At 34.7% G+C, this 25,526-nt stretch overlaps 1 protein-coding gene across 7 annotated transcripts in view; it reads right to left on the bottom strand.

Annotated features, from left to right (window-relative positions):
* Positions 1 to 25,526, bottom strand: part of LOC106672235 (protein daughterless) — a 53,079-nt gene that overhangs the window by 13,802 nt on the left and 13,751 nt on the right. For 5 of the 7 annotated variants that reach the window (XM_024229045.1, XM_014403501.2, XM_014403503.2 and 2 more), the window contains exons 3-5: positions 17,756 to 17,873; positions 14,309 to 14,334; positions 10,368 to 10,424 (exon numbers count right to left, since the gene is read on the bottom strand). In XM_024229045.1, the coding sequence (XP_024084813.1) occupies positions 10,368 to 10,424; positions 14,309 to 14,334; positions 17,756 to 17,873 (201 nt within the window). Of the gene's footprint in view, positions 1 to 6,992; positions 7,311 to 10,367; positions 10,425 to 14,308; positions 14,335 to 17,755; positions 17,874 to 25,526 lie in introns of those variants that run through there. The other 2 variants (XM_024229044.1, XM_014403504.2) reach the window with 2 other exon arrangements.

Below are 25,526 nucleotides of genomic sequence, written 5' to 3'. Positions count from 1 at the left end.
TCACGACAGATTAAAGAAATTCTCTGCACGAATTCTATATAAACATCTCAGAAACTAAGTACCTTCCTTTATTTTTATGCCACGGCGGATTTGCATAATTATCAATATTACCAAACAATTTTTTGAATATATATTGATAAATTTATTTATTTTTTTTTTTTTGGTCAGACGCGTGTCGTTATTTTCAAAGCAATTTATGATTCAAAACATGTATTATTCAACAATTAAATAAACTTCATTAAATACTAACAATAATTCAAATTACGTTACTTTTGGTAATATTTTAAAGTCTGGGGGATTTTCTTCCTCAACAACTCATGAGCAGATGGAGATTCTCAGCTTAATAGTCCAACGATTCGATACATCTCCTTGTTTATTTATAATAAATTCAAAACATTTACCGTTCATAAAAACAATTGCTGTAATTATAAGTAAAAAGTTAACAATAAAGTAATAATAACTATAAAAACAGGATTCAGGTTTTATGAGTATTAAAGAGAAAATGTAGGTATAACAAAGATTTCACTAAAATTACTGCGTGGTCATATATATTAATGAAACGTTTTAGTTATGTATTATATAACATCTCAAATTTTCATTAGCTTGGCTGTGTTCATTATAAATAATTACTACATATACGGTGCAGAAATTTAGGACTGGATGATTCAACATGACAATGATGGCCAAGTTGTCTTTATCATTAATAACGATTCAAGAAATTCAGAATAGTAAAAATAAAACAAGACAATTACTATAATTACTACTTTGGATGATGGGGTTTGGTCTGCGAATTGGCGAACTCATGTTGAACTGGCACACGGGCACTTACTGGGTCTGTCTTCACTCGCGGGTTTTTTGTTTGTTATTCAAACGCGTTTCGGCATTACGCCATCTTCAGTGAAAAAGTATAGTAGCGGTGTAGTTTATTGTATTATTACAGGTTTAATGATTAATTTCTTCATCCAATAATTAGAGAGGTAAAACTACCGTAAGACAATGTCTACAGCATACTTTTATACTCAAATATCGATATAAATCTATTAAAGAAGTTGATGATTCAGAACGTTAATGATGGACATTTGTTCTTTGATTTGTGGTTTAATTGGTAATGATCACAGGCCATTCCAATAATAAAAAATAAAAAAAAAGTAAACGTAAACTGGGGGTTATTACTTTCATTATCAAGTTTAGATATAGTTGATGCTGGATGTTGGTCTGAGAGTCGATCAACTCAAGCTGAACTGGCATTGGGTCACTTATTGGATCCATCTTCACTCGCGGGTTCAATGCCGTTCAGCATAAGTTCCGATATGATACTGAAATCATAATTCAGCAGGATAATAATGCACGCTCGGTTGTCTTCACCTTGTGGCTTAGATAATGATCATTCAGGCAGTAAAAATCAGTTTAAAAAACTAAGATCATTACCATAATTATTACTTTTACTATCATGTTCCGATATGGTGCAGAAATTAGTACTTGATGTTTTTTGATTAATCAAGATCACGTCTTTTTAGTTTACATAACGTTCACGCGTTTGCATTACTTTCTTTCTATATGGTATGGGTAAAATTTAAATTAGTATTAATTTTTATTAAATACTAGTTTTTAACGTGACAATAGCTCTTAAGCCTTTCGGTAATCACCAAATCAAAAATAAACAAACGCCAAAGTATTGTATAACTTGAAGATAGCTTGGAGGATAGTAGCAGAATAAAGCCGTCATTAATGGAATAATTTTAATTTGCAAGCATTTTTCCATAACCGAACCGTTGATATATCGTTTGATATTTTTAAAAGACTATACAAATAGTCTTAAATCAGGTGATTTTTGAAAGTTGATATTCCTGTTCAATAAATAACGTTGAAAAACACTTTAAAAAGGTTTTAACCGAATTGAGGCCGAAGGAAGAAACAGGCCATCAACATATCTGGAATTAGTAATTATTAGAATTAACAATGAACGCCATTAAGGCTAACACTGAATTAATAGGCGAGGGCCGGAACTATTACTTATTTCTGGGTTTATTATTAGGCCTTCTTCTCTTTATAAACTTCACATATTACAGTTGGAAAAAGGTAGAAGAGTAGTCCCAGAGGGGGGGGGGGAACGGACAGGACATCTGTTTCCCTTTCCTGTCTTGCCCCAACGTTCAACTCTCCTAGGTTTACAAACCCGGTGTAATACCAATGTAAAAGAGCTTGAAGCACAACTTGACATTTTATTAATAATTTAATAAGCACAACAACAAACCCCAACATAAATACGAAGATTACGAAGAGGAGGGCATACATAAAAAAAGTTAGAATCAACGCGCGTCTGGATTGTTAACAAATACCTTTGTCAATATTCACCTCAATATAAATTTATGTTTAGGAACGCAAAAATATATTACTAACAGTCATTCAATTATTCAACATTCAGTGAATAAAGAATATTATTAAAAAACAACATTGACAGAGAAATATAAAACTTTTCAAGTAACTACGATCCGATTTAAAAAATGTGTACATGCTTCAAAATTAAATGAACACTACCAATGTGTCTAAGCCAAATATAAATAATGCTACCATGAACAAATTTCAAATGGAAAAGTCGATTTATTTGAAATTTTTATTATCAAATTAAAATGATATATTTTATAAACTAGAAAACACCTACCTACACATCATAAGATTTGAAATGAATTGAAAAGTTTTGAATATTACAAATAAGTAAAGTAATTTCTGTCATAATTTTTAATGTTTTAAAAGTTTTAATTAAAAGTTAAAATTAACGTAATTCTTGTACATACAGTAGGGCTAAAGGTCCAACTATCCGTTTTCACCGACGAGGAGTCAAACTACTTTACAATGCATTTTTCATACCACTATCCATTAAAAAAACCATGGTCACTGCCGGGATTTGAACCCAGAACCTCTAGTGTGACAGACACCAACTACTTGGATATTACAAATAAGTGATATTTTGCTGTACACAGAGACCAGTTCAAGTGTGAGCTTGAGTGTGGTGCGCGCGCGTGTGTAAAATAGCGGGAGATATTAGGATAGAAAGTGACAATAAATTGGTACGCTACAGTGAAAAAGATTAATATAAGGGCAGAGAGAAAGACAGAACAAACACAAAGATAAACACAGAAATAATAATTAGATAAAGAGAAGAGAGAGAAGGTGGGAGGGAGGGAGGAAGAAGGGTGAGGGTGAGGGTGAGGGAGAGAGAGTGAGAGAGATAGATAGATAGATAGATAGATAGAGAGAGAGAAAGAGAGTGAGAGCGAGAGACAGGAGAGGGAGAGTGTGGGGAAGTGAGATACTTATATTTTTCCTTTCTTCGTTATATCACAACATAATCAATAAATTTGTCATTTAGTTGAATCGTTCTTTCAAAACGCAGGAAAGTGTCTGAAGGACCAATATGCTAACTACAAAATAACTTCTACTCACGTAATGAGCTGTTATAAAATTATTAACCAAGTATTGTTGCGTATAAAATCATAATGATGACCACAAACCCGATAACTAAGAGCATAAAATCATAACAGCATTAAATTAAATCATCACATTAATACCCTTAACCATAGCAGATAAACCTTTTGGATGTACATACTGCTAATAATTTTTTTTAAATAAAAACAAGTTAATAAAAGTTATTTATTTATTTAAAGACAAAGTTTTAGTCAAAAGTCGCCAATTGTTAACTACAAACAACAACAAAAGAATAAACTTTAATGTTCAAGTTTAAATTGCATTTCCTGGTTAAGATGGAATAATTCTCCCTGCTCTCTGATACGTTACCGAAAAAAGGGGGACCATGAAATAAATCTGATAATGTTTTTAATCTTCAACTCTATTTGTGTTTATTTATCAGAAGAATCATTAAAAAATATTTGATTGAAATCGTAGAGTAAATTACGGACCTATGATGAGTTGTAAAACTTCCAATCGCGTGAATGCGAATTTATAAATTTATTCATGCATGAGATGGGAAGAGAATTATCTTCAGTCTTTTCTAGTAAATGTTTCTCTCGGAACATGATCAATCCGAAACAGGGTTTAGTCTCGTAACCGATTTTTCACTTTCGTAAAAGCCCGTATTGATTATTCGTTGAAAAGGCTGGAATAAACAGATGGGTTAAACATCCACTATACAATAAAATACCACCTTTCGAAATAATGGAATAATCTATATAAAGAATATTACATATCTATTAAACAACATATAAAAATAACGCAATATATTCAAGGTTTATATCAACATCATCACTAAATTATCATTTATTTGAAAGGTAAAATAATTTATATTTAGTGGGTTCTTTCAAAACGAAGCAAAGAAACTGCAGTCCCAACAGTGAAAACTTAGTTCTTTTCTTTTTCAAAAGCCTAAGCATTTAATTAGCAATCGACCAAAATAATATTCAATTTATGGAAATTCATTACTAATTATTTCTGCACTCCTGGGACAAAACTGGATAAGCGAAATTTTGATATAAATTGTAAGACATGAAATTGATAAAATCGAGAAGAAACTATTCCCTTTTAAACACAATGCGCTTTTTAGACTAACATTTCGATGGATTAATTTTTGAAAATTCAGATAAATCATAAACATATTTGCTAGGACGACTACGTTGAGGTCGATTCAATGTGAGCACAATGAAAAAAGTTACTTAAAAAATTCTATTTGCATTAAAGGTACCTTAACCCTGATTTTTTTTCATATTCAGTTTTTCCCAAGGATGTAGATTTGTTATGAGATAAGAAATTTTAATTGCAAGCCTTTCATTAGTTCAGTTTTGGGGATAGTGTGAAATTTATAGAAGATACAAAACATATTCTTTACAATTAAGTGAACTTAACTGTTTAACCTATTGTAGTTCAATTTGATACGATTTATTTATGTATGAAAAAATATGTATGTTTATTTATGTGATTTATAACTGGGTTGTTGAAACAATGGTGGATCATCTACCATATATAGGCTATCGCTTTATTACTGTTTTATATTTAATTTATTTTTGTTGTTAAATAAACATTTTTCTTATAGTACATACATAGTACTACATACATCATAGTATCTCTTCAATATCATATTTTTCGGTTTGTTTCCAGGAGGGCATTAATTGGCCATGTCAAGATGTTTTATTTGTACAGTTTCGTTTTTCAATCTAGTTGTATCTTCACAATGTAAGATAGGGGGAAAATTCTTCTTCCGCACATTCTTTGCAACTAAGCATATTCTACGTCTTTTAAAACGGCAGTGTTATGTCAGTATTCTTTTGGTCTTTCCTTTTTCCTACTCAGTTTGTAGTAATTTGTTGTGGATTTGCTATTTGCCAAAACATGTTCTGCGTGTTTGTCTGCTTCGTTAAATGTACCTTCAGGTATCCGTCAGGAGAATCTGGTTATTTTTTAATTTGGAATTGAAGGTAGCTGGTGCAAGGGTAGTATGTGCACGTGAATTTGGTCTAACAAAGTGAGAGGAAAAGAGCATATATTATAAAAATCAAGTTACCCATTTGATTAAAATTTTAAAGTTTAGAAATCCCCTAATCTTGCGATATTACAATATGCATCTAATGCAATTTTTTCGTGTTATTTCTTTTATTAACTGTTATAAACATGTTTCATTTATTTATTTTCACTTTACATATTTCTATAGTATTCTTTTATAATTTAGTTTTTAATAGGTTTAATTTTTTCCGTTCTTTTCAACACAATACATCTAAAGGATTGTAGAAGCGCAGAAAGGCAATCTATTGGCTGTATGAAAAGCCCTAGGAGAGAAATTGAAGAAAACAGTATTAGACTGTTAATTTTTAAAAAAAATAAATCGTTTAAAGCATATCAATTGGAAGAACCTTGGAAATAATTTAAAACCAATTTTTGATAAGGGTTTTGCTCGTTTACACAGATATGAACTCACAAAACCCAAGATCTCTTCGTCTTCTATTGTTTCTTTTAGTAAAGTAGAAAACGGTTTTTTTCTCAAATTGCTCGTCTACTTCATTGCCAATACAAAAATCAACAATCTTTTGACCTAAAGAGCCTATCTATCCGGGATAATCATGGAATCGGAGATTAGCTGTAACGAAAAGCCAAGTAATGGATTGTAGAGCAGGAGGGAGGGTTAGTGGGTCGTCGGATGAGTTTAGTTTAGTCGGTTGGGTTGGCAATCGTGTTACAAGAAGGGGAGCAGATGGTGATGGCGATGTTGATGGTCGACAAAATGGTGGGGGTAACCAGCTTGAACAGAGAAAAAAATATACTCATCGAAAAAACCACCAGTTACTCATGCTCAAATGTCTATTATACTGGATGCTAAATCCCCTGGGCTCGGAATTTTGTTCCTCGATCGAATAATCAAGGGTGTGTTTGGATAACGAACACGAGAAATTATTGGGGGGTACAAAGCTATGCACCTTTGAAAGAATCATTGAGAAATTTTAGAAGTAGAAAGTTTCTTGTACTGAATTGATTGAAAATACGTAGTATGATAAAAAAATTTATACCGTGGCTTATTTGTAGTACAAATTATATTGGGTGAAATTGGCCATTGCTCATATAGTTCAAATTTTTAATGTTAGCATAGGTAACAGACAAGCTTGTTTCGACTATAGACAACACTTGTTAATTATTATAATTGGGAGAAGGATTCTTCTTGGTAATTGTCAACATGAGGTCGTAAAAGGAATGAGCGATCGGGGAAGCGGAAGATCAAAAGAAAATAGAAAAAAATTGAAATTGGAATTTTGCCTGATTAGTCACCATGTAAACCATATGGAGGTCAGTTGTATTTCTTGGTATGGAGGGGGCATTGTTGTCGAGCGGTACACCTGGAATTTCTTTTAACTTTTATACCAAACTTTTCATATTATGGCTGTTCAAATAATAAAATATATTATATTTTGGGGTTAGAACAATGCAAAATCACCGAAAAAACTGATCTGAACCCAATGGCGATGTCCTATAAGCGATAAATTTTTAAATTCTACCTGTTTGAAATGGTGGAAATGATTGTTGTTGTCTAAGGAGATGCTAGTTGCCACCGGTTTCAGCAGTTCCAGGGTGTACCGTCCGCCGATTTCCGGAGAGGACAGCTTTCCCCCGGTGCTGCTGTAAAGGTAATCCTTGTCCGAGGTCGACTGCATCATCGCGTGAACAGGTGCATCACAGCGGTTCTAGAATCGCACAATACACAGAGGTACGACGTGCAGAAAATGGGTTGTTCGGTCAAAAAAGGGGTGTTAAAAACGACCGGTACGTTTGAACTGGATAAAACGGAAGTCGGAGGCAAACTGGAAAAGTGCGAGAAGGAAGGGTACCTTCTTTCACATCCCCTCTCTCTCTTTCTTCTCACGAGTCGCTCCTCCCAAAGCCCCTTTAAACCCGTCCCCACCAAAACGGCGGTAGTGCTTTTTGTTAAACGGATTATCGCCCTAAAGTTATGTTACACTGGTCCCTTGAACCCTTGAAGTCATACCTTCTTAATAAATTCATAAATCGAATATACCTATACTGTCCAACTATTCCAATAACGTTACAGAAAAAATGCATCAGCACTCCGGCTGCTCTCTTTAACCCCAAGTGTTTCATGTCGTACACCCCAAGCATAGAAAAACAGTCAAATAAACGTCTAAACTTTCATCAACTGGTGTGAATTTTTATTTAACATACATAAGTAAAATCAATTAGTCCAAATATTTCATTGAGTCTCTTAGATGAAAACTTCGTCAAGGCCTAAAATTACCGCATAATCTTGGATTTTGAAATTTCCTGCTTAGGCACTGGAAAATAATAAATAAACTTGAGAAACATATAGTTGAATAATACGCGTCTGACATTACACCCACATCTATTTACAATCACAACATCTCTATTTGGTCTTATCGCCGGAACATTTGGTTAGTTCATTAGCAAAACGCCTTTTCCTGTTGTGTTCAATAATCTCCTTAATTAATGAAATCGACCTTAGTAATAATAAAAGAAACATGGTTTTTCAGTGATATTACAAAACCATATTTTAAAATGTCACCCTCCATTCCAAATAGTGATTTAACACCTTCACAAAACCTGAATTCATGTAATTTTTAAGAACATGTGGTCACATCGACAGTGTGAGTGACACATCGAGAGATGGTTGGATCGATATCAATTATCAATCCATCTATTCGTGGATTTTTCTTCATTCTATCTACAAATGTATTCCAATTCTGACAAAATATTACAGTCGTGCATTCGAAACTGCTTTAAATACATTTTAATAAACAGAAAACTCGTATATCTAGGTGTTTCGACAATATAACATTATCATCTAGCCGTTGCGTGGGGGTTAAAAAAGGAGAATAGAAGCAGTGTTCTACTGTACTACTATTTGATTTTAGGTATTTGGTAGGTTACCGATTATGATCAGTATTGCTGAAAGATTGAGAAAATAAAGACAGAACCAAAAGAATCAATCTCAATCCGGCACAAACCCATATGAAAAACTAATGTGAGTATTAACAACGAAACACTTCTTCAATTCTAGCATACATCATAAAATGGCGGCACATACGCCCAAACTATTTTATTAGTGTGTATGCGTGGGAAAAGTAATTGGTCATGTCTCTCTCTCTCTCTCTTTCCCCGTCTGTAACCATTTTGTTAATTTGTTAATCTCTCTCTCTCACTCTCTCTCTCTCTCTCTCTCTCCTCTTTCTCTCTCTCTCTCTCTCTCTCTCTCTCTCTCTCTCTCTCTCACTCACTCTCTCTCTCCCTCTCGCCCATCTCTCTCTCTCATGCAGGCGGCATGCAAATGTCAACACAACAACTCCATAGACTAATTTAATTGAATAAAATGAGAAAATAATTAAATAAATCTATCTATGTACAAATTAAGCATTTTATGGTTTGGAATTATATGTAATAAATAAAACAACATTCTGCAATAATAAATGGAATACACTTGTCTGAGAGGAGAGTGCGTCGTACATCCCCGCTTTCTCTCTTTCTCACTCAATCCAACACACGCACGCACGCGCGCACACGTACACACACATACACACGTGTGAGACATTCAAGGATATACCAATGTATATTATATATTATTTACACTTCTTTTCCTGTTGTTGATTTTTTATATTTCTTGGGTTTCCTTTCAGGAACTAGACAACCATTAAACTCATTTTCTTTTTATACCTTATAATTTTATAATTCGCATATGCATGCGTTTCAAAAAGAAAACGAGACTCGTAGCCCCGAAATCGAGATCGAAGAAAAGAAATTGTGTTTGACGGTTGTCTAGTTCCTGAAAAGAAACCGAAGAAATATAAAATGTATATTAGCTTTTTTTTAATTTCAGAGAATACTGTTTTCTTTGTGTGTGTGTGTGTGTGTGTGTGTGCGCGCGCGCATCACATGAACCAATATTAACACTCGAAACAACTGTTAAGTCACTAGTTGTGTTCTTAAACTACTTTTAAAAGCCGGCCATTTCTCTATTATAGTTTTTATTATCAATAATTAAGTTTGAAGTTAATTATTTAACATCCTATGTTGAATAATTACGGCCAGTTATTTGGCGTGAAGTTCTGTTTTGTGAAATGTGTGTCAGGTTTCTATATTTTTTATTTATAAACTAACACTAAAACTCTTGAAACAAAAAACAAAAAAAAACGACCGAGGCCTGATTCCATTAGCATTGGAGTAAAGCGAACGGTAAAATAGAAAACGGAAGGGGACTAAGTGCGAACGAAGGGGACAAGGGGGGGGTTGATTTGGAATTATTAAACATGGGAATTCGAGCCTTTACCGATAAATGTCATACAAATTTGAAACCATTCGAGAATTGTTAATGGGGCCGAACTTGATGGAAAACTAATTTAGATTATTTCCTCTCGGGAAGGGCCCTTTCACGATGACAATGGTAAACAAGTAAAACGGGTTGATGAAATTAATTTTCGATTATCGTCGAATTAAACTTAACGAAACGGACTAACGAGAGCAAAATAACTTTTTTAACAAATAAAATGAAAAATTTAAACTGTACTTACACATTTAAATAATTTAATATTTTTTCCTATGCGTACTACAATATTAGATTAAATTTAGCGATCAGATTGAAAATACGAAAATAAATTTAATAAATTTGACCAAATCTTTCAGCAATTTGGATCAAAATTGCTTCATTTTTTAAACGATCCGACCTAGAAAACTATTGATACCAATATGGTATACATGGGGTAAGTAATTTTCCGTTTATTTGAAAATAATGCAGGAACTTAAAAGCAATCTCATATGTCACACAATATACAAGGAAAATAAAATTTACTATGTTACTTGATCCGCGGCCATAATTAATTATATTTCAACAGAGATTTTGGACTCACCCAGTTTTGGGTCGCGGCTCCCTCCAACGGCTCTGCGGCTGCAGTCGTTTCAATGACCTGCACAACCCCAACAAATTACTTTATGAAAATAAATATTAACGAGGAGGGAAAAAAGTATATGGAAAATTAAAGCGAAAAAAACAAACAACACAACATACCGCCCACAGTAATGATTTGTTAGTAAAACAACAATTGATGTTTTAATGCGGTTAAAAAGATGGTACTATTAAAACGAACGTACTTTTTCATGCTCGAACTTAATTTCTATAAACTATTTTCCTGAGATTACAACTATTCAGTTATATTGAGTTCCTCACTACAAGTGAAGGCGACCCCATAAATGACCCAATGGCGGTTCAGCACAAATATACATTCTAAGTATATTACTATCTATCTTCACTTAATTATTAATCAAGTTTAGGTAATCAATTTTTTTCCAGTGGCACGACGTAATAATCATTTATTTACATAAAAAAACGTTTATGCCTATATGTTTACATTGGAAGCTTTTGGTTAATACTTGCAGAATGAACTTTTTGTGTAGCTTACGAGTAAATCTTCCCGACTACTTCATTAATCATGGGAGATGTTGGAAAAAAAACTTTAATGGTGTTGCCAATTCGCCGTATATTTCCGGTCTTGGGAACTAATTTACGACTCGTTTTCATCGTATATTGTATAAAACTTGAAATCCATGATGCATTTAGAATGCGCAGTGAACAATGATAAGTTAAAATGAGGGGACCGCGGTGGCCATCGGTTGGACCTCCGACTCGTATTCGCCACGTTAGAAGTTCGGGGTTCGTATCCCGGTAGAACCCAGCTTTTTTTAACAGAAAAAATAATCATTTATGGGGATAATGGTTTAATTAGTTAATAGATGATAATAATTATATTCAAAGTGATTTGACCCCATCGTCCGCGAAACCCAACGGGTAGTTGAACGTTAAGCCCTCCTGTACGACAAGAATTACTACCATAAATGAAATGAAACCGACTAAAATGACCGAACGCAATTATTATAACCGTGCTGTACAAAATATTACATACATGGAAAGTCATCAACGGACAGTAATTAATGAAGAAGGAAACAAAAACGCATTGTTCACGCTATGACGAAATGGCGCTTTGTTATTTGTAAAAACGAACTTAACGTGTACAGTGTGCTGGAGGTGGTACAAGTACAAAGAAAATCTTGCCCAACGTTTTGCACTTCATTGATGAGAGTCTACTTTGGGACCGATCTTAAAATTTTTAAGCAAGCTAATTTAATTTTAACTTGAACAATAAATTGCGCAAATGTGTTGTCTTTCGAGGAATAATCTTATAAAGAGAGTGTGCTAAGGGTCGTGGGAAAAAATAATTTAATAAAAGATTTTAAACATTGAATTGCTTGCAGTTGAAGAGTCGACTTTGAAAAATGGTTTCCAATGCAGGAACGTTTGAGAATTTGTCCGTTTGTTTCAAAATTTCTTACTTGATAAAAATGCCGCAATATAATCGTAAAAATATAGTTGGGTGAAATGAAATAAGTTGCTAACGATATAAATAATGGTATAGGAAAGCAAATTAATTATTTAATTTTCATTTTATGTGTCGTAGACTCTCTCTCTCACTCAGACATAAAACACACACTCATACACACACACGCGCGCATCTCAGCTCACAGGCGTTGACATATCAATACAATTAAATCTTTACAAATAAAATATATTTATGCTTTTCAACTTCAACAGAATATTCGAAAGTCCATAAAAAATCTTGGTTCAGTATACTAATAAATAACCTTATATGGAATTTCTTTCCTCAAAAAGACATAACAAACCTAATAAGTACCTGCGACGAACTTTCATCAGGGGCTTAAAATCAACTGATTTACGGCTAATTTACTTAATTTTATTTACGGAAATCGCTTAGAACATGGCAAAATGCCGTTAGAAGTTCTGTGAAATTAATCTGAAGTAATCTTTAAAATTAGTGTCGAAACAAGTAGGACAACAAGCACTCTCTACCTCGACCTCACTCTCTTTCACTCTCACACTCTCTCCCTCTCACATTGAATGCTATATTAATTTATTTTAATACAATCATTATTATATTTGTTATCTAGGCATTTATGTGGTTCCAATAATGGTACAATACCATAAAGTGCATTATGCTGAAATCTATTTCCAAAATCACTCGTGTTTTTAAATATCTAAGGTCATAAAAAATCCCTGCCAAGCACTATACACAAGTATATTAATTGCATTTTTTGTTAATATTTAAAATATCAAGGAGGTAACATAAAATGTACGGATTTCTTTTCAATTTGGTTTTTCAGTGTGTTTGGACGCAATAATAGGTTATTTATGTCTTTAGCTTGTCAGTTCCGATTATAAATCAAATTCATAGGTAAGCTAAAGAATATATCAGCCACTGGTTTACATATTTAGTAAATAACAGATACCCCAACTTGGTGGTCGCCTGTTATAAATATTGCAATAAACAAATACGGATGAGGAAGTGTGCGAACAAAATTGGAAAGAGCTAGAACGTGAAAAGCTTAGGAAGTAAACTTGTCCCAAAGTACCCAAAGCCCGTGTGGAAAGCACAAATGTAAAAGTCATGTCGCCACCTCCCCCGACCATCACGCCGCCTCAAGGATCTCAATAAATTCAATCCTTGCGCGTTTAAGAACTTTTTCTCGAATTGAGAAAATTTAGCTAGAAAGTGAAGTTCTAGACGCTAAATTTCAAAACAATATGCCAAAGGTTGTCATCGATCAAGTTCGAAGGATTTGAACATCCTTTTGAGAGTGTATCAGGAGGACATTAAACCGAAATTGGATTGGTAAATTGGGCCTTTGTGAGATAGTCTTAAAGTGCTTTCTAATCCGACCTATACTATCAAAAAGAAAAATCAGAACAATTTTGATGTTATTATCCAACCCTTCTTTGTTGTTGTTTTTTATTTTTCTTCATAGAATTTTTTTTTGTGATGAATTAATCCAACCTTTGTTTGATATTTTTATTTATGCTTTTCGGGAATGTATCCCGCCCCTTCTTCAGTCAACTAGTTACAATAAAGAAATTCAATGGTTTTAATTTTACTCATTAATTTTATTATTTAACTAGTGGTCTGAAAATGGAGCAGGATGAAAGTATAAATAAAACTAAAATAAACACAAATAAAAAGTATAAATAAAAACAAAACGGTTTGATTATTGTATTAAAAAAACAAAATCTACAAATAAAGAACGATTTGATCCAGGAGAAGAAACGTGATATACACTTGTGACAGTTGGTTAGAGATGTTATGTCCATGATGATTAAGGAGAAGAAACAAGCTTCTAGCGTCACAAGTCACAATATCACGTTCCTTCTCCTGGATCAAATCGTTCTTTATTTGTAGATTTTGTTTTTTATTTTTGTTTTAATTTTGTTTTGTTTAGATATATGTTATGTATATGCTAGAAGCTATTATATATGTATAACGAATTAATTAATGAAGAAGATCAACTGTACAAAACCTTTAAATAAAGTTAATAATAAAAAATAAATGTCAATGTCATATTTCATCTTTACGTTTTCAACCTAGGAGGGTTGTTGCGCCTCAACAATCTGCAGGTGGACCGATGTAAATACAGATATTCTTATCAAACGGCTGCGTGTACAATCCTCGTTTATCATTTTGAAACTTTGTTCACCTTAGCAACATTTGGAATAATTTTTCGCACGTCGTGATAAAAGCAATGGAATGAACGACTGACTGATTTAAAATAATTGTTGTAATGTTTTTTTTTTGCTATCGACCAATGAAAAAGAACAAGAGTTAATGATGGTAGGTGTGAAATTGTGAAAGATGAACGAAGAAAGCTGTTATATGGCTTGGTGGTTATTCTATTTAATTTAACTTAATGATTAGTTAATACACTTAATTCACAAACATTTTGTACTCACCTCTCGCTTTCTTTTTACGGCCGTTCCTGAAAATGAAGAAAAACATTAGAAAGGGTTGACAATTTATATTATATAATTATATACCCCATTTATATATATAATATATTTATATTATTATATACCCCCCTCCGAGAGACCACCGTATGCCACACAGCTATAATCGAAGAAGGGATTTATAAGGGAAGATGCAAGGAGTTTGCGGGTGGAGAAAGGTAAGAGAAACCAGGACCGACGAAACAGGTTGAGGGAGGCAATGGAATGGCGGGAAATTTGGGAAATGTGAGAATGCCAGGAAAGGTTTTGGTCAAAGACTACTCCTAGGTTTTTAACCGAGGAGCAGAAGGGGATGGGATAGTTATTTAGCATGAGAGGTGGGATGCTGGGGAGGGAATGGAGGAGTTGCCTGGACCCGATAATTAAGGCGGTGGATTTGGGCGGATTGAGGACTAGGGAATTTTTATGGGCCCATTCGTTGATGGAGTTTAGGTCTTTTTGGATCTTGAGAATGGCCGAGTGAGGATCGGAAGGGTGGAAGGATATGTACATTTGGGAGTCATCGGCTTATAGGTGATAGTTACAAGACTGGATGGAGTCGGGCAGGTCATCTCACCATCTCAGAAGCCACTGAGAACAGTAGCTGCAATATGAAACGTCCCCAAGGATTTAATGAAGTAGTTTGAGTGGGTATTTATTCTCTATATTTTCAATACAAAAGAAATTAAGGTTATCCCTGAACAATATGAAATCTTAAGACGATGAGAATTGTACAGAAAGACCTCGCCACTTTGGTGTGTCCATCCAGTAGTTTACTATACAAACCTAGAAACCCCATTATACCTGTACCTGCGAGAGATCTCAATGACAAAGCCCGTGTACTAGGTTTGATAGATGATACTGGTTTTGATGGGTTAAACCTGTAAAAGGCTTTCACGTCAAGTTACAGCAATAAAAGATTCGATAGTCTCAGTCATCAATGTTATTTAACATTCACTAGTTTCACGGTCTCGAAACTAGTGAATTTAATAAGTTTAAATGAAGTATACCTTCACCAAAGCTCTCCGTCGCCATTTCATTTGTCGCCGAGAATCAAATAGATTACACGACATTTGAACAATGGCAAAAAGGAGGGAAAATTCAAAAGGTGGGGTTGAGATGGGAAGTTAGTGTGTCCGAGTGGATCGAGGTCACGATAGCTCAAGTGGTAGAGCAGCGGCGTACAAGCCGAAGATTGTGGGTTCGAATCCCGCTCGTGACACTGACTTTTTTATCTCAACTAAAAACCTTAATTAATTGAAAGTTATTTAACATGTGGAATGGATGACAAAGGTCTGTAAGAACACCAGAGGCTCCCCAAAATGTGCGTGAAAAAATCAATTCACTGCAAGTCACTTTTCCGAAGTAATTGAGCAATACTACCTGGATGACCTGAGACATTAAAACATCACGCTCTCTAGGCATCAATGTTATTGTACATGTCGAACATATTACAATTCGAATTTGAGGACAACAATAAATTTGAATGAATTCCGTGTTTTTTATGGAATAATCGTTTGGGTGCTTATTTGGTTTCGTCGTACCTCTCTATACGTTAGTTAACACAAGTTACAATCTACCCTATAATATACAGTTAGAAGTTACAATACCCTATAATATCACAACATTGGACTAAAACTGAGTTTTCTTATGCAACAAACTGAGCAACAATTGTCCAGCAATCCAGGAAGACGGATAATTTCAGTCGTCACCAGTTCACAAACACACGGCAAAGAAGCTTTATTTAACATCGGTACAGAAACTAGTCACTATAAGAAAGATTAATAATTAATAGGCATATCTTTATACGGTTTTGTGGAAATAATGTTACATACAACTAGTATCCACATATTCCAAAATTAGTGAACAATACTCCTCGGACGGAGTTTCATTTTAGACATCAACGTACAAAACAGGGCAACAATTGTCCTCGATGACCTCAGGAATCTATGTTATGTCGAACACATATTGAAGTACACTTATAGCAAGCGGAATATGTCACAATGGAAATTTATTTCAAGATTAGTTACTATACGACATATTAATTTATAAGGATCCAGCATCGAGAAAAGCTTCATACCATTGGGTTTGCATAAACTAAGATGTAACTGTATACCCACAATACACTACACAAATATAACACTTTAAACTAAGTGATCAAGAATCACTTGAAGAAGTATGACCTCATTCCTCAACGGGCCGAAGTCTTGTGGAACACGTGGAATCCATCTTTAGCTTGGCGAAATGTGACGGTAACAGGGAAGGTACAAGAGTCATAAGAAATATGAATTACTGTAAGAAAGGTATTTAATTTGGATTTTAAAAGCTCAAATCCCCATAATGAATTAATTTAATTAGCACAATATGAAGTTAAAATGAGGGTGGAGTAAAGTGTTTTTCATACATAACTAAAGTTTAGTATAGATTAAACAGCTTAACAAATTAAAGAAAAACGTTCGTGTCCTTGGTATTCTTCAAATTATCTACATTCCTCGGCTTCGTTAAAAACACTGTTTTATTTTTTTCCCACAAGCCGTACAATACCGATGAGGCCATTTTCTTCCATAAAGAGGTTTTTATTGCTTTTGTACAGACATCAAGGACTCCTGGATTTCTGCAACTGTCATTCTCAAGGGGAAACGCTTCCGGTCTTGTAAAGAAGGAATTTTGGAATTGAAATTATCACTTTACGAGGCCAGAAAATACCATAAGCAATCAATCAGACATATACTTCCTTTATAACTCATAACCCAACAGCTGCGAGACCACAGCTGATGGAAAGAAACCAAGTATTACCTATTCTTCTCCCAACAGCTCGCAACATTAAATTATTATTTTTTAAAAGAGAAAATCTATTAGATTAAGTAAAATACTCTTTTCGACTGCTGAATTATAAAATTTATAAGGGGGTTTTGAAGTCGAATATTTCTTTTCCTCGTCGAGTCAATTTTAATTAAAAATAAATACCTTTATGTTTGAGTTTTTTGGTAACATTGATATCAATAGCCCGGATATTTTCTTGTGTTTAACATTAATTTGCATGTTATCAGTGTTTAAGTTAATCTTTGCTCATGAATTCTGCCGATTTAAGGTTCCTTCCCGTTAAAAAGCACACCGTCTTGAAAGAAAGCATTAGCAAGACATGAATTTATAATAAAACGGTATCTAAACGCCAGGTATTGTTTTAAACTACAAATATTTAAATCCGATTCTCTAACAATAATCCGATAAATAAATATAGCGATTTGAAAGTAAGAAAAAAAAGGTAATTATAATCCGTACGTCAGAGAATTTTCACGTACTGTTTAAACACTGTCATATGACACACCTGTTCCGAATGTCTGTTGGAATTACCGATGTGGATAATTGTGCAGACGGGCAAGTTTTAAAAGGCGAATTTTCGAGTTTGCTCACCTGGTGTGGAGTTTGGCCTCTTTGTGGAAGTGTTGAATGGGAAATAAGGTGATTCAGGTGAGAAAGACTCGGCAGATCCGCCGTAGCCGCTTGTCGTGTAAGCAGCCGCAGCCGCCGCCTAAAAAAAAATAAACAAATAAATCAAATAAACATCAATATCAGTTAAACAGCAATACATTTAAAAATATAAAAAATAACAAATCCTGCTTGTATGGTATATGATGATATACCATAATAAAATAAATTAGAACAGAGTTCATTTGTTTCCCACACAATCTGTGGATATGTTTGGTAATATACGTATTATAAAACTTAATTTTGTCAGAGGTAACTGTTCCCTTCAGAGAATTCTCGGAAACGACCCAAATATTAACCTGCGCCCAAGGTTTTATTAATGCTTCTCGCAATTAAAATAATGATTTCCGGCGAGAAGGCTTTGTGACTCCTCGAATGCTCTTTTTACTTCTAAGGTCAAGTGCTACGGTGCCAAAACCGCCTAAGCGAAAATCACTGCCATTCACATAATTAAACACTAGTTTAACATCGATTTTCACTCCTAACCCCCTCTAAAATAGTTTGATTGCTCTCGATTAAACCGTTTATATAAATGAATACTACCCAGAGAAGAATCCATGGAAGTGTACGTTCAATTAAAATATAAAAAATCAATTGATATGATTTAATGTCTACAAGGATCTGAATAATCTAAAATGTATTTTAGACTTAGATGGGTCAAACCGTTGCTCAATAATCTTCGGACGTTCACCAGGCTCGTCCCGATTACTTATCGTTGAAACATGAGATACTAAACTAAATAATGACCTGACTATCTTATTTTTTGGCTAAAATGGAGATGCCGGAAGCGGGCGTAACAACCAAGGGTATTGTAGAAAAATAATTAATTAATTATGAAAGTAACAAATGTCACTGCGTCGTAATAAAAAGTCGCCAATTTCAATCAGAAACTGTTTCAAGAAGAGTTTATTAAAAATAATTTATTTGCATTGAAAGTAGTATAACAACCTGTTTTCTACTAATGCTGATGAACGCAGGCAAGTATGTTTTGTAACTTAAATCACAATTTCGGGCGTCGGTGGCCGCAACGGTTTAGGCGTTGACACGGCGCTCATCATTGTAAGGTAAAGGTCCCGGGTTCGAATCCAGCGGCCCTGCATTCGAACCCGACATACTTACAAATGGGCTTTTTTTCAAAAACACCCGCACCCCGAGGGTTGATATAACCTCTGCTGTTGCTAACCCTGCTGTTGTAAAAAATAAATAAATAAATAAAATAACATACGGCCTCTAACGGTTTACGCGTTGACGGCACCTCATCCTGCAAAGGTCCCGGGTTCGAATCCAGCTGCCCTGCATTCGAACCCGACGTACTTACAAAGGGCTTTTTTCAAAAACACCGACTTCTGCCTTTGTGAACCCTCGTAAGAAAAAGAAAAAGAAATGAAAAAACAAATTTAAACTCTTTACATTTTATTCACCAGTACTACAATAAAATTTATTGTAATCAGGCATCAACATGTGTTAGAATTTAAACGATAAAAGTTCTAAAACCAACGTTTTGAGGAACAAGATGCGCTATCCACCCGGGTCGAAACAAACAGCGAAAATAAACGGACCATATTGTCAATTTTGATCAAGTGGCTATTTCAATCTTAACAGAACTTCCGACCGTATAATTTTGTCTACATGTTGTGTATTTGTGTACATTCGATTAATATAAAATACACACTGTACAAGAAAGAGCAATTAAGAGCGAATGAAAAGTTTAGATCATACTGCCACAGCTATGCTAACGATAATGCAAACGTAATTAATAAGCAGTTATTCACTTATTACCCTCTTCCATGACTAAATAATAGAAAAAGTAATGAACAAAAAAATATCTTGGTTGACAGAACTAACTTTGCGAACTTTGTCAAAGGACTGATGTCAATCATAGAGGAGTCACAATATCGGCACCATGAGTTTAGCTTTTGCGCATAGATTTCACTCTACGATAGAGTGATGGTGTATGCAAAGTAGATTCAATGATTATAGAGTCTGCGATAAAGGACTTAAGATCGAGAAAAAAGACTTCTTATTCAACTGGGGAGTGCATTAGGGTCAATATTCTAACCTGCTCTACAATGATCAAAAATACTAAGGCTACCTTCGCTAATCATGACATTTACTGCAATCGTCACGGATCTACCGAATCCAAAACAACTGATCCCGAGTGAAGAATCAGATTAAATGAAAGAAAAGTTAGTTTAAAAGGTACTCTTGGACTTCACCAACAAACAGGAAAATACAGTACATTACAGCACACATCGATGGTAATGGATCGTACGTTGGTATGAAGAATATGACGCGATGGAAAAACCGTCTGGGTAGATGTGTAGTTTTCTATCGTTAACAATGTGCATCTTCAACAAGTGCTGAATTCCATGTGTGTTTATAGCATCCAGTTTTGGAGCTGTTCCAGTAATATCAGCCGTCAAGTTATCTATTCAAAGAAGAGAATCTAACAGCACAGTCAATGAACATTTCCAGCGAATTATACGGACGCCATATCCCGCCAACAGATGCTGGAAGGCCATGTTAACGGCTATCCACCTGCTCTACGTCGATCACTTCCGAAACGTGTGCGACCCAGACGTGTCAAGCCCCATGACAGTGCAATTAATAATTAACATATAAAAACCAATATTGCATTTGTACATTCAATATAGCTCAATTGGCCATAAAAATTACACATTATGTACGTTTCGGTTAAAATTTAATAACATCATTTCCTGCTGAAGCCAGCGGAGTGATATGAACGTGTGGTTCGGTCGTTTCCGGTCATTTTGATCTGCAACTTGCTCTTTTGTGTGTCGCTGGCAAGTTTCGCCTTCTCGTCATCTTCAGTGGTGGATCCGTAATGATAACAAAACTCCAAAGGCGTTCGAATTAGGGACAACAACCTGTTCTACAAAGATCGAAAATACCTTCGCTAATCATGACGTTAAGTGCAATTGACCCAAAAAAGGAAAATTAGATTAAATGGAGGAAAATTTCCTTTTTAAATGTACTCGTCAACTTCGCCAACAAAAATGCAAATACAATGCGAACGAACAGCAAGAGTAGGCAGATCAAATGATCGGACCAAATGAAAATTTAATTTTAATCATGTCACTCGACAGGATAGAAGATATTCAAAAACTGAAAATCACGATTGTGATATGATAATCTGAGTACTGAGCAGTAAACAAAACAATCATTATTAATACGATAACCAACTGTTGACTGTTATGGCATTACAAGAAGATAGACCCCCATTTCTCCTGACCACCCTAATAATAAAGAGATAAACCTCACTAGTGAGTAAAGGTCGTTATACACTCACGTCTGACTATTTGATTAACATATTAAATATTAATTTTCTTGCATGTTTTAAACGTCTGCGTGAAGGGAAGTAGTAATGGACATTATGCCTGAGAAAATTTTAATAAGAAGATGCATAAAAATTTAGTCGAGGCCTTAATTAAAGACTTCTTTTTTAGACTTCGAGGAATAAAGGGTAATTTGTGCGGCCACACGAAATGAACACTTTTATGCAAAAAAAGGTTTGTATTTATACCTTATTGTTTGAAAAAGCTGTGGGAGGGCAGCTATGTTAAACCGGATGAATGATGGCCAAACTTCTAACCCTCTCCGCACCGAGTGAAGTGAGAACTACAAGTATCATGAAAGAAGGGAGTTCCTTACGTTTTCTTCGAGGATATTAATGGGAAGAAGTTGATGCGAGAACAGTTTACTTCTTGTCTTAAAGCTATAAACCACAGCTCGCTTGGTCTCCCCTCGGCCGTCTACTTCTCGTAATTAGAGATGAGGTAATGTCTTGAACGAGTCCCGCCTCACTACTTAGTAAGCAGTTAGTAAACCATAGAGACTTATCTTAAACTCTGCCACCCCACATCGTAACATCACAACCCCACTTACGTACACTCCCTTCTTAATACCACCCTGGATCTAAGACTTTTTAGGATGACAATTAATCTCGAGATATGTATTAAATGCCACTCCTCTTTTCTTTCTCTCTGTTAATTTTTATTTTTTGCAATTTCCGCTGGACAATTACGTTACAGAACAGATTTGCAATAAATATGATGTTTTCCGTGGAGAATACTCCGTCAATACATTGAAAACAAACGCTTTGAGCCCTGAAGGTGATCTCAATAAAGATCGAAACATTGGCACGATAAATAAAATGTTTTTCTAAAACCTACGTCACGCCAGACCGCATCTCACGATCTCCGAATAATCATTGACTAATGGTCACCTAAACACCACACAAATATCATCAATATAAGAGGACATGGCTTTTCGGAGCGATTGTTTATCGAATTAAATGGGAGCATATACGGTTAGAATTGTTAGCCAAAACGAGTTGGCGAGAAAGCTCACTTCTCACGATAGCCAGAAAGATAGTTAAACATAGAGCCAGACAGAGAGTTAGTGAAAAGACTGCAGATATATTATGGAGAGGAGAGAGTACATACAGACAAGAGAGAGAAACAGTCAGACAGACAAGTAGGCAAAGATGGGATAGATCGTCAAATGTAGCATAGTGAGAAAAGAAAATATAAAGACAAAAAGGGACAACGGGGATGGGGAGAGAGAGAGAGGGGAGGGGAGGGGAGAGGGAGTGGGAGAGGGAGAGGGTGAGGGAGAGGGAGAGGGAGAGAGAGTGAGGAGAGAATTAACACTATTTTTGATATTTAAACACAAAAGCTTCTTGTAAATTTAATACTTACGTATCACGTAAGTATTATATACACATTATACATTAAAAAATCTTTTTAATTTATTCAAAACAATTCCTTAATGATTTCAGTATCACACCTTAGATATCCAATGGGTGTTAACCGGAAATGTAATAAGTACCAACGTGTACGTAACCGAATCCTCTTATTGTCTTAATTATTTCACTATTTATTCAATATATACACTGGCATTTCTGCCTCAAAATTTAACTAATTTAAGTGTTATTCTTTGGCACCCTAGATTACCATTACCTACGAAATTGTTACCATAAGGCAAATTCAAAATTCGATTCCCCCTCGCCACCCTTTTAAATTTCAACTACCATCCACTGGTGCCGTCATATTTCGCCTTCTCCCTTCGTATTCATCAGTTTGATTTATATGCCTTTTTAGTGGAATAACAAAAATTTGTACTTTGCTGTGGAATAGGGACAAAGGGGGGCATGAGCGTGGGCGTGTGTGTTCTGTGAATTAAGATGAAGTAGACAATCTGTAAATGGAGTCCCTACACCCTTGGGACTCCTCTTGCTGCCACTACTTAATGTCTTCTTCCCCTCCTTCTTCAACTCCTCCTCCTTTTTCACTCACCCAGCACCCTCCGAACCTAATCCTCCCTTCACCGGAACCCTAGCTACTTAAAACTCCCCCCTTACACTTTACGATTATCTCAGACCCTATTTCTGATCTCCCGAAAATCTTCCCCCCTTGTTTTCGAATAATTGAAAACCTGGAATCCGTAATTGGATGTCAAACGGTCAATCAATTATTATCAACTCGCGACAATTATTATTTTTTAAATGTAAGTGTTTTTCTATGATATGTTCACCTATAATAAAATATTACCTTGACATCAAAATAAATTGACCATTCGGTAGACTCGCAAGTGGACTTGCCTGGTCATAACGATAATACAGTAAGACTATATTTCAAGGAGAACCGAGGATACAAATCCGAAATAGCGAAGGCTATCCTCCGCGCCCAAGGAATGAAGTGATTTCTTGAATACGGACCTTGGAAAAAGATTTACTCGTCTTGATTTTATAGGATAAAAATAAGGAATTGCCCAGAATCATAAACTAAAGGGAAACAAATCCAGAGTAGTATAGTCAGGCGATCAAGTTGGCTAGTCCAAACATAGAAACATTTTTCAAAATCCATCACTTCAGAAAGTAGACAAAATTTTCCAGTGTAGTTACGAATCATCTCCAAGATTTTCCCATTCAGATTCATGTAAAATATGATTCTGTTTCGCCCTGATAGTGAATCCCTGTCAATTTTAAATTTATATTTCCCTGTCAATTAAAAAATTTCTTTTCGGGGAATGTGCGTTCCAGCCGAATTTCATTGGTATTCCATTCGCGAAAAAGAAATCGTCCTTAATTAATTTCACAAGTTTTTGAAAACCAGCACATGCTTTATTTATTGCAGTCATAGAGTAGTATCGATTTCGTTCAAAAACTGAACCACAGGCAAATAGGTTCGAAATGGTTGAAATAGTTTTCAACAACCTCGCCTCTTTAAAACACAAAGATCTTACATAAATAATACAACTGAACCAGAAAATGAATGAAGTTTAGTTTGATTAAAATAATTTTAGTTTAATTTTAAGTATAGTTTTAAGTTTAGTTTAATTAAAATTATTTTTACATTTTCTTTAAATACCAAAAGTGAAATTAAATTAAATTACATATTGCCATTTTGATACCGGGTCGATAAATACGTAATGGCGATTATTCACGTTTATCGTGCACCCCCAAATACATCGTTTGTACAGGTGCAATTGATGAGGCACGCTATGATGCTGAGATTTGGCCATGAAGAGTAATCTGGAAAACTAAGAAGAGAAATTACAAAATAAATAAACAGCATACGAGGAAAATACCTTACTAATTACTAATAAAGTAGTTCGATAGAACGCCTTTAGTAATTGCCAAATGTTACACGAAAAAACAAGCCGAAAGAAATAAACCATCCCAGATTTTAATGTACTCAGTGTTATACAGTTGATAAACAGAATTATTGGACATATGAAATTTCGGCCGCCCTCAGAAACGATGTAGATAAGGCTTTTGATAAAAACTGATTATCAAAGACGTTCGTCATTAATCTAGACTTTCGGATCTACATCTTCTGCCTGCAGCGTGTCAAGCAGACTCCAGAATCACAGTCTAGAAAAAAGTTGATCTCATATACATAAAGAATGTACAGTAGGTAGTTCAAAACGGTATAAGAATTAATTAGCTCGTATAATATATTTTTTTTAAATTCCAATATTGTATGATGATATTTTCAGTTTATAGCGTACTGAAATGGTTCGACGGTATTTTGCTGAAAACCTTAGAAGTTCGAATATATATTAGGTGGAGGTTTATATCTTATATGACCCTCGTGGGCCTGTCAAATATGAAAAAGGGACCGTGAAACAGAAACAGTTTGCCTTTGCTGAAATGAAATCAGACATGTATGTGAGTGAGAGTGAGAGTGTGAGTGTGAGTGTGAGTGTGTGTCTGTCGTAACAAATTAATCTGTGATAATTTTAACAAATATTTATGCTGTGTCGAAAAATCACTATTTCATTTTTTAACTGGGAAAAGACAACCCAATCCCAAGATGGAATTTGTTAAAAATAATAGTAAATAACCATAAAACCAAACATCCAAGGGCTCGAGCGATCAAAAACAAAAATAGGTGTCAATCTGTGGTTTTCGCCATTTCTTACGTCTACGGCGTACAGTTTCTTGCAAAAACGGTTAAAAGACCCCCATATGTTGAATATTTTATTAAGGGGTTTATAAAGTACTCAACTTCTCACGACCGCTACTTTTTGTTAAAATAAAAAACTATGAACAAAATATGATATTAGCTTTCGTAAATTATGATCCCAATATTTTCCATTACAACATATTAAGCCAGTTTTTGTTGGGTAGCCAAGAAATTGATTGTTTACAGCCCCAATTGGGGGAACA

Source organism: Cimex lectularius, unplaced genomic scaffold, assembly GCF_000648675.2.
Source record: "Cimex lectularius strain Harlan isolate CLEC.00 unplaced genomic scaffold, Clec_2.1 scaffold17, whole genome shotgun sequence".
Lineage (NCBI taxonomy): Eukaryota > Metazoa > Arthropoda > Insecta > Hemiptera > Cimicidae > Cimex > Cimex lectularius.
The sequence above is the reverse complement of the archived record's forward strand: the minus strand, read 5'-3'. Positions and strand labels throughout refer to the sequence as shown.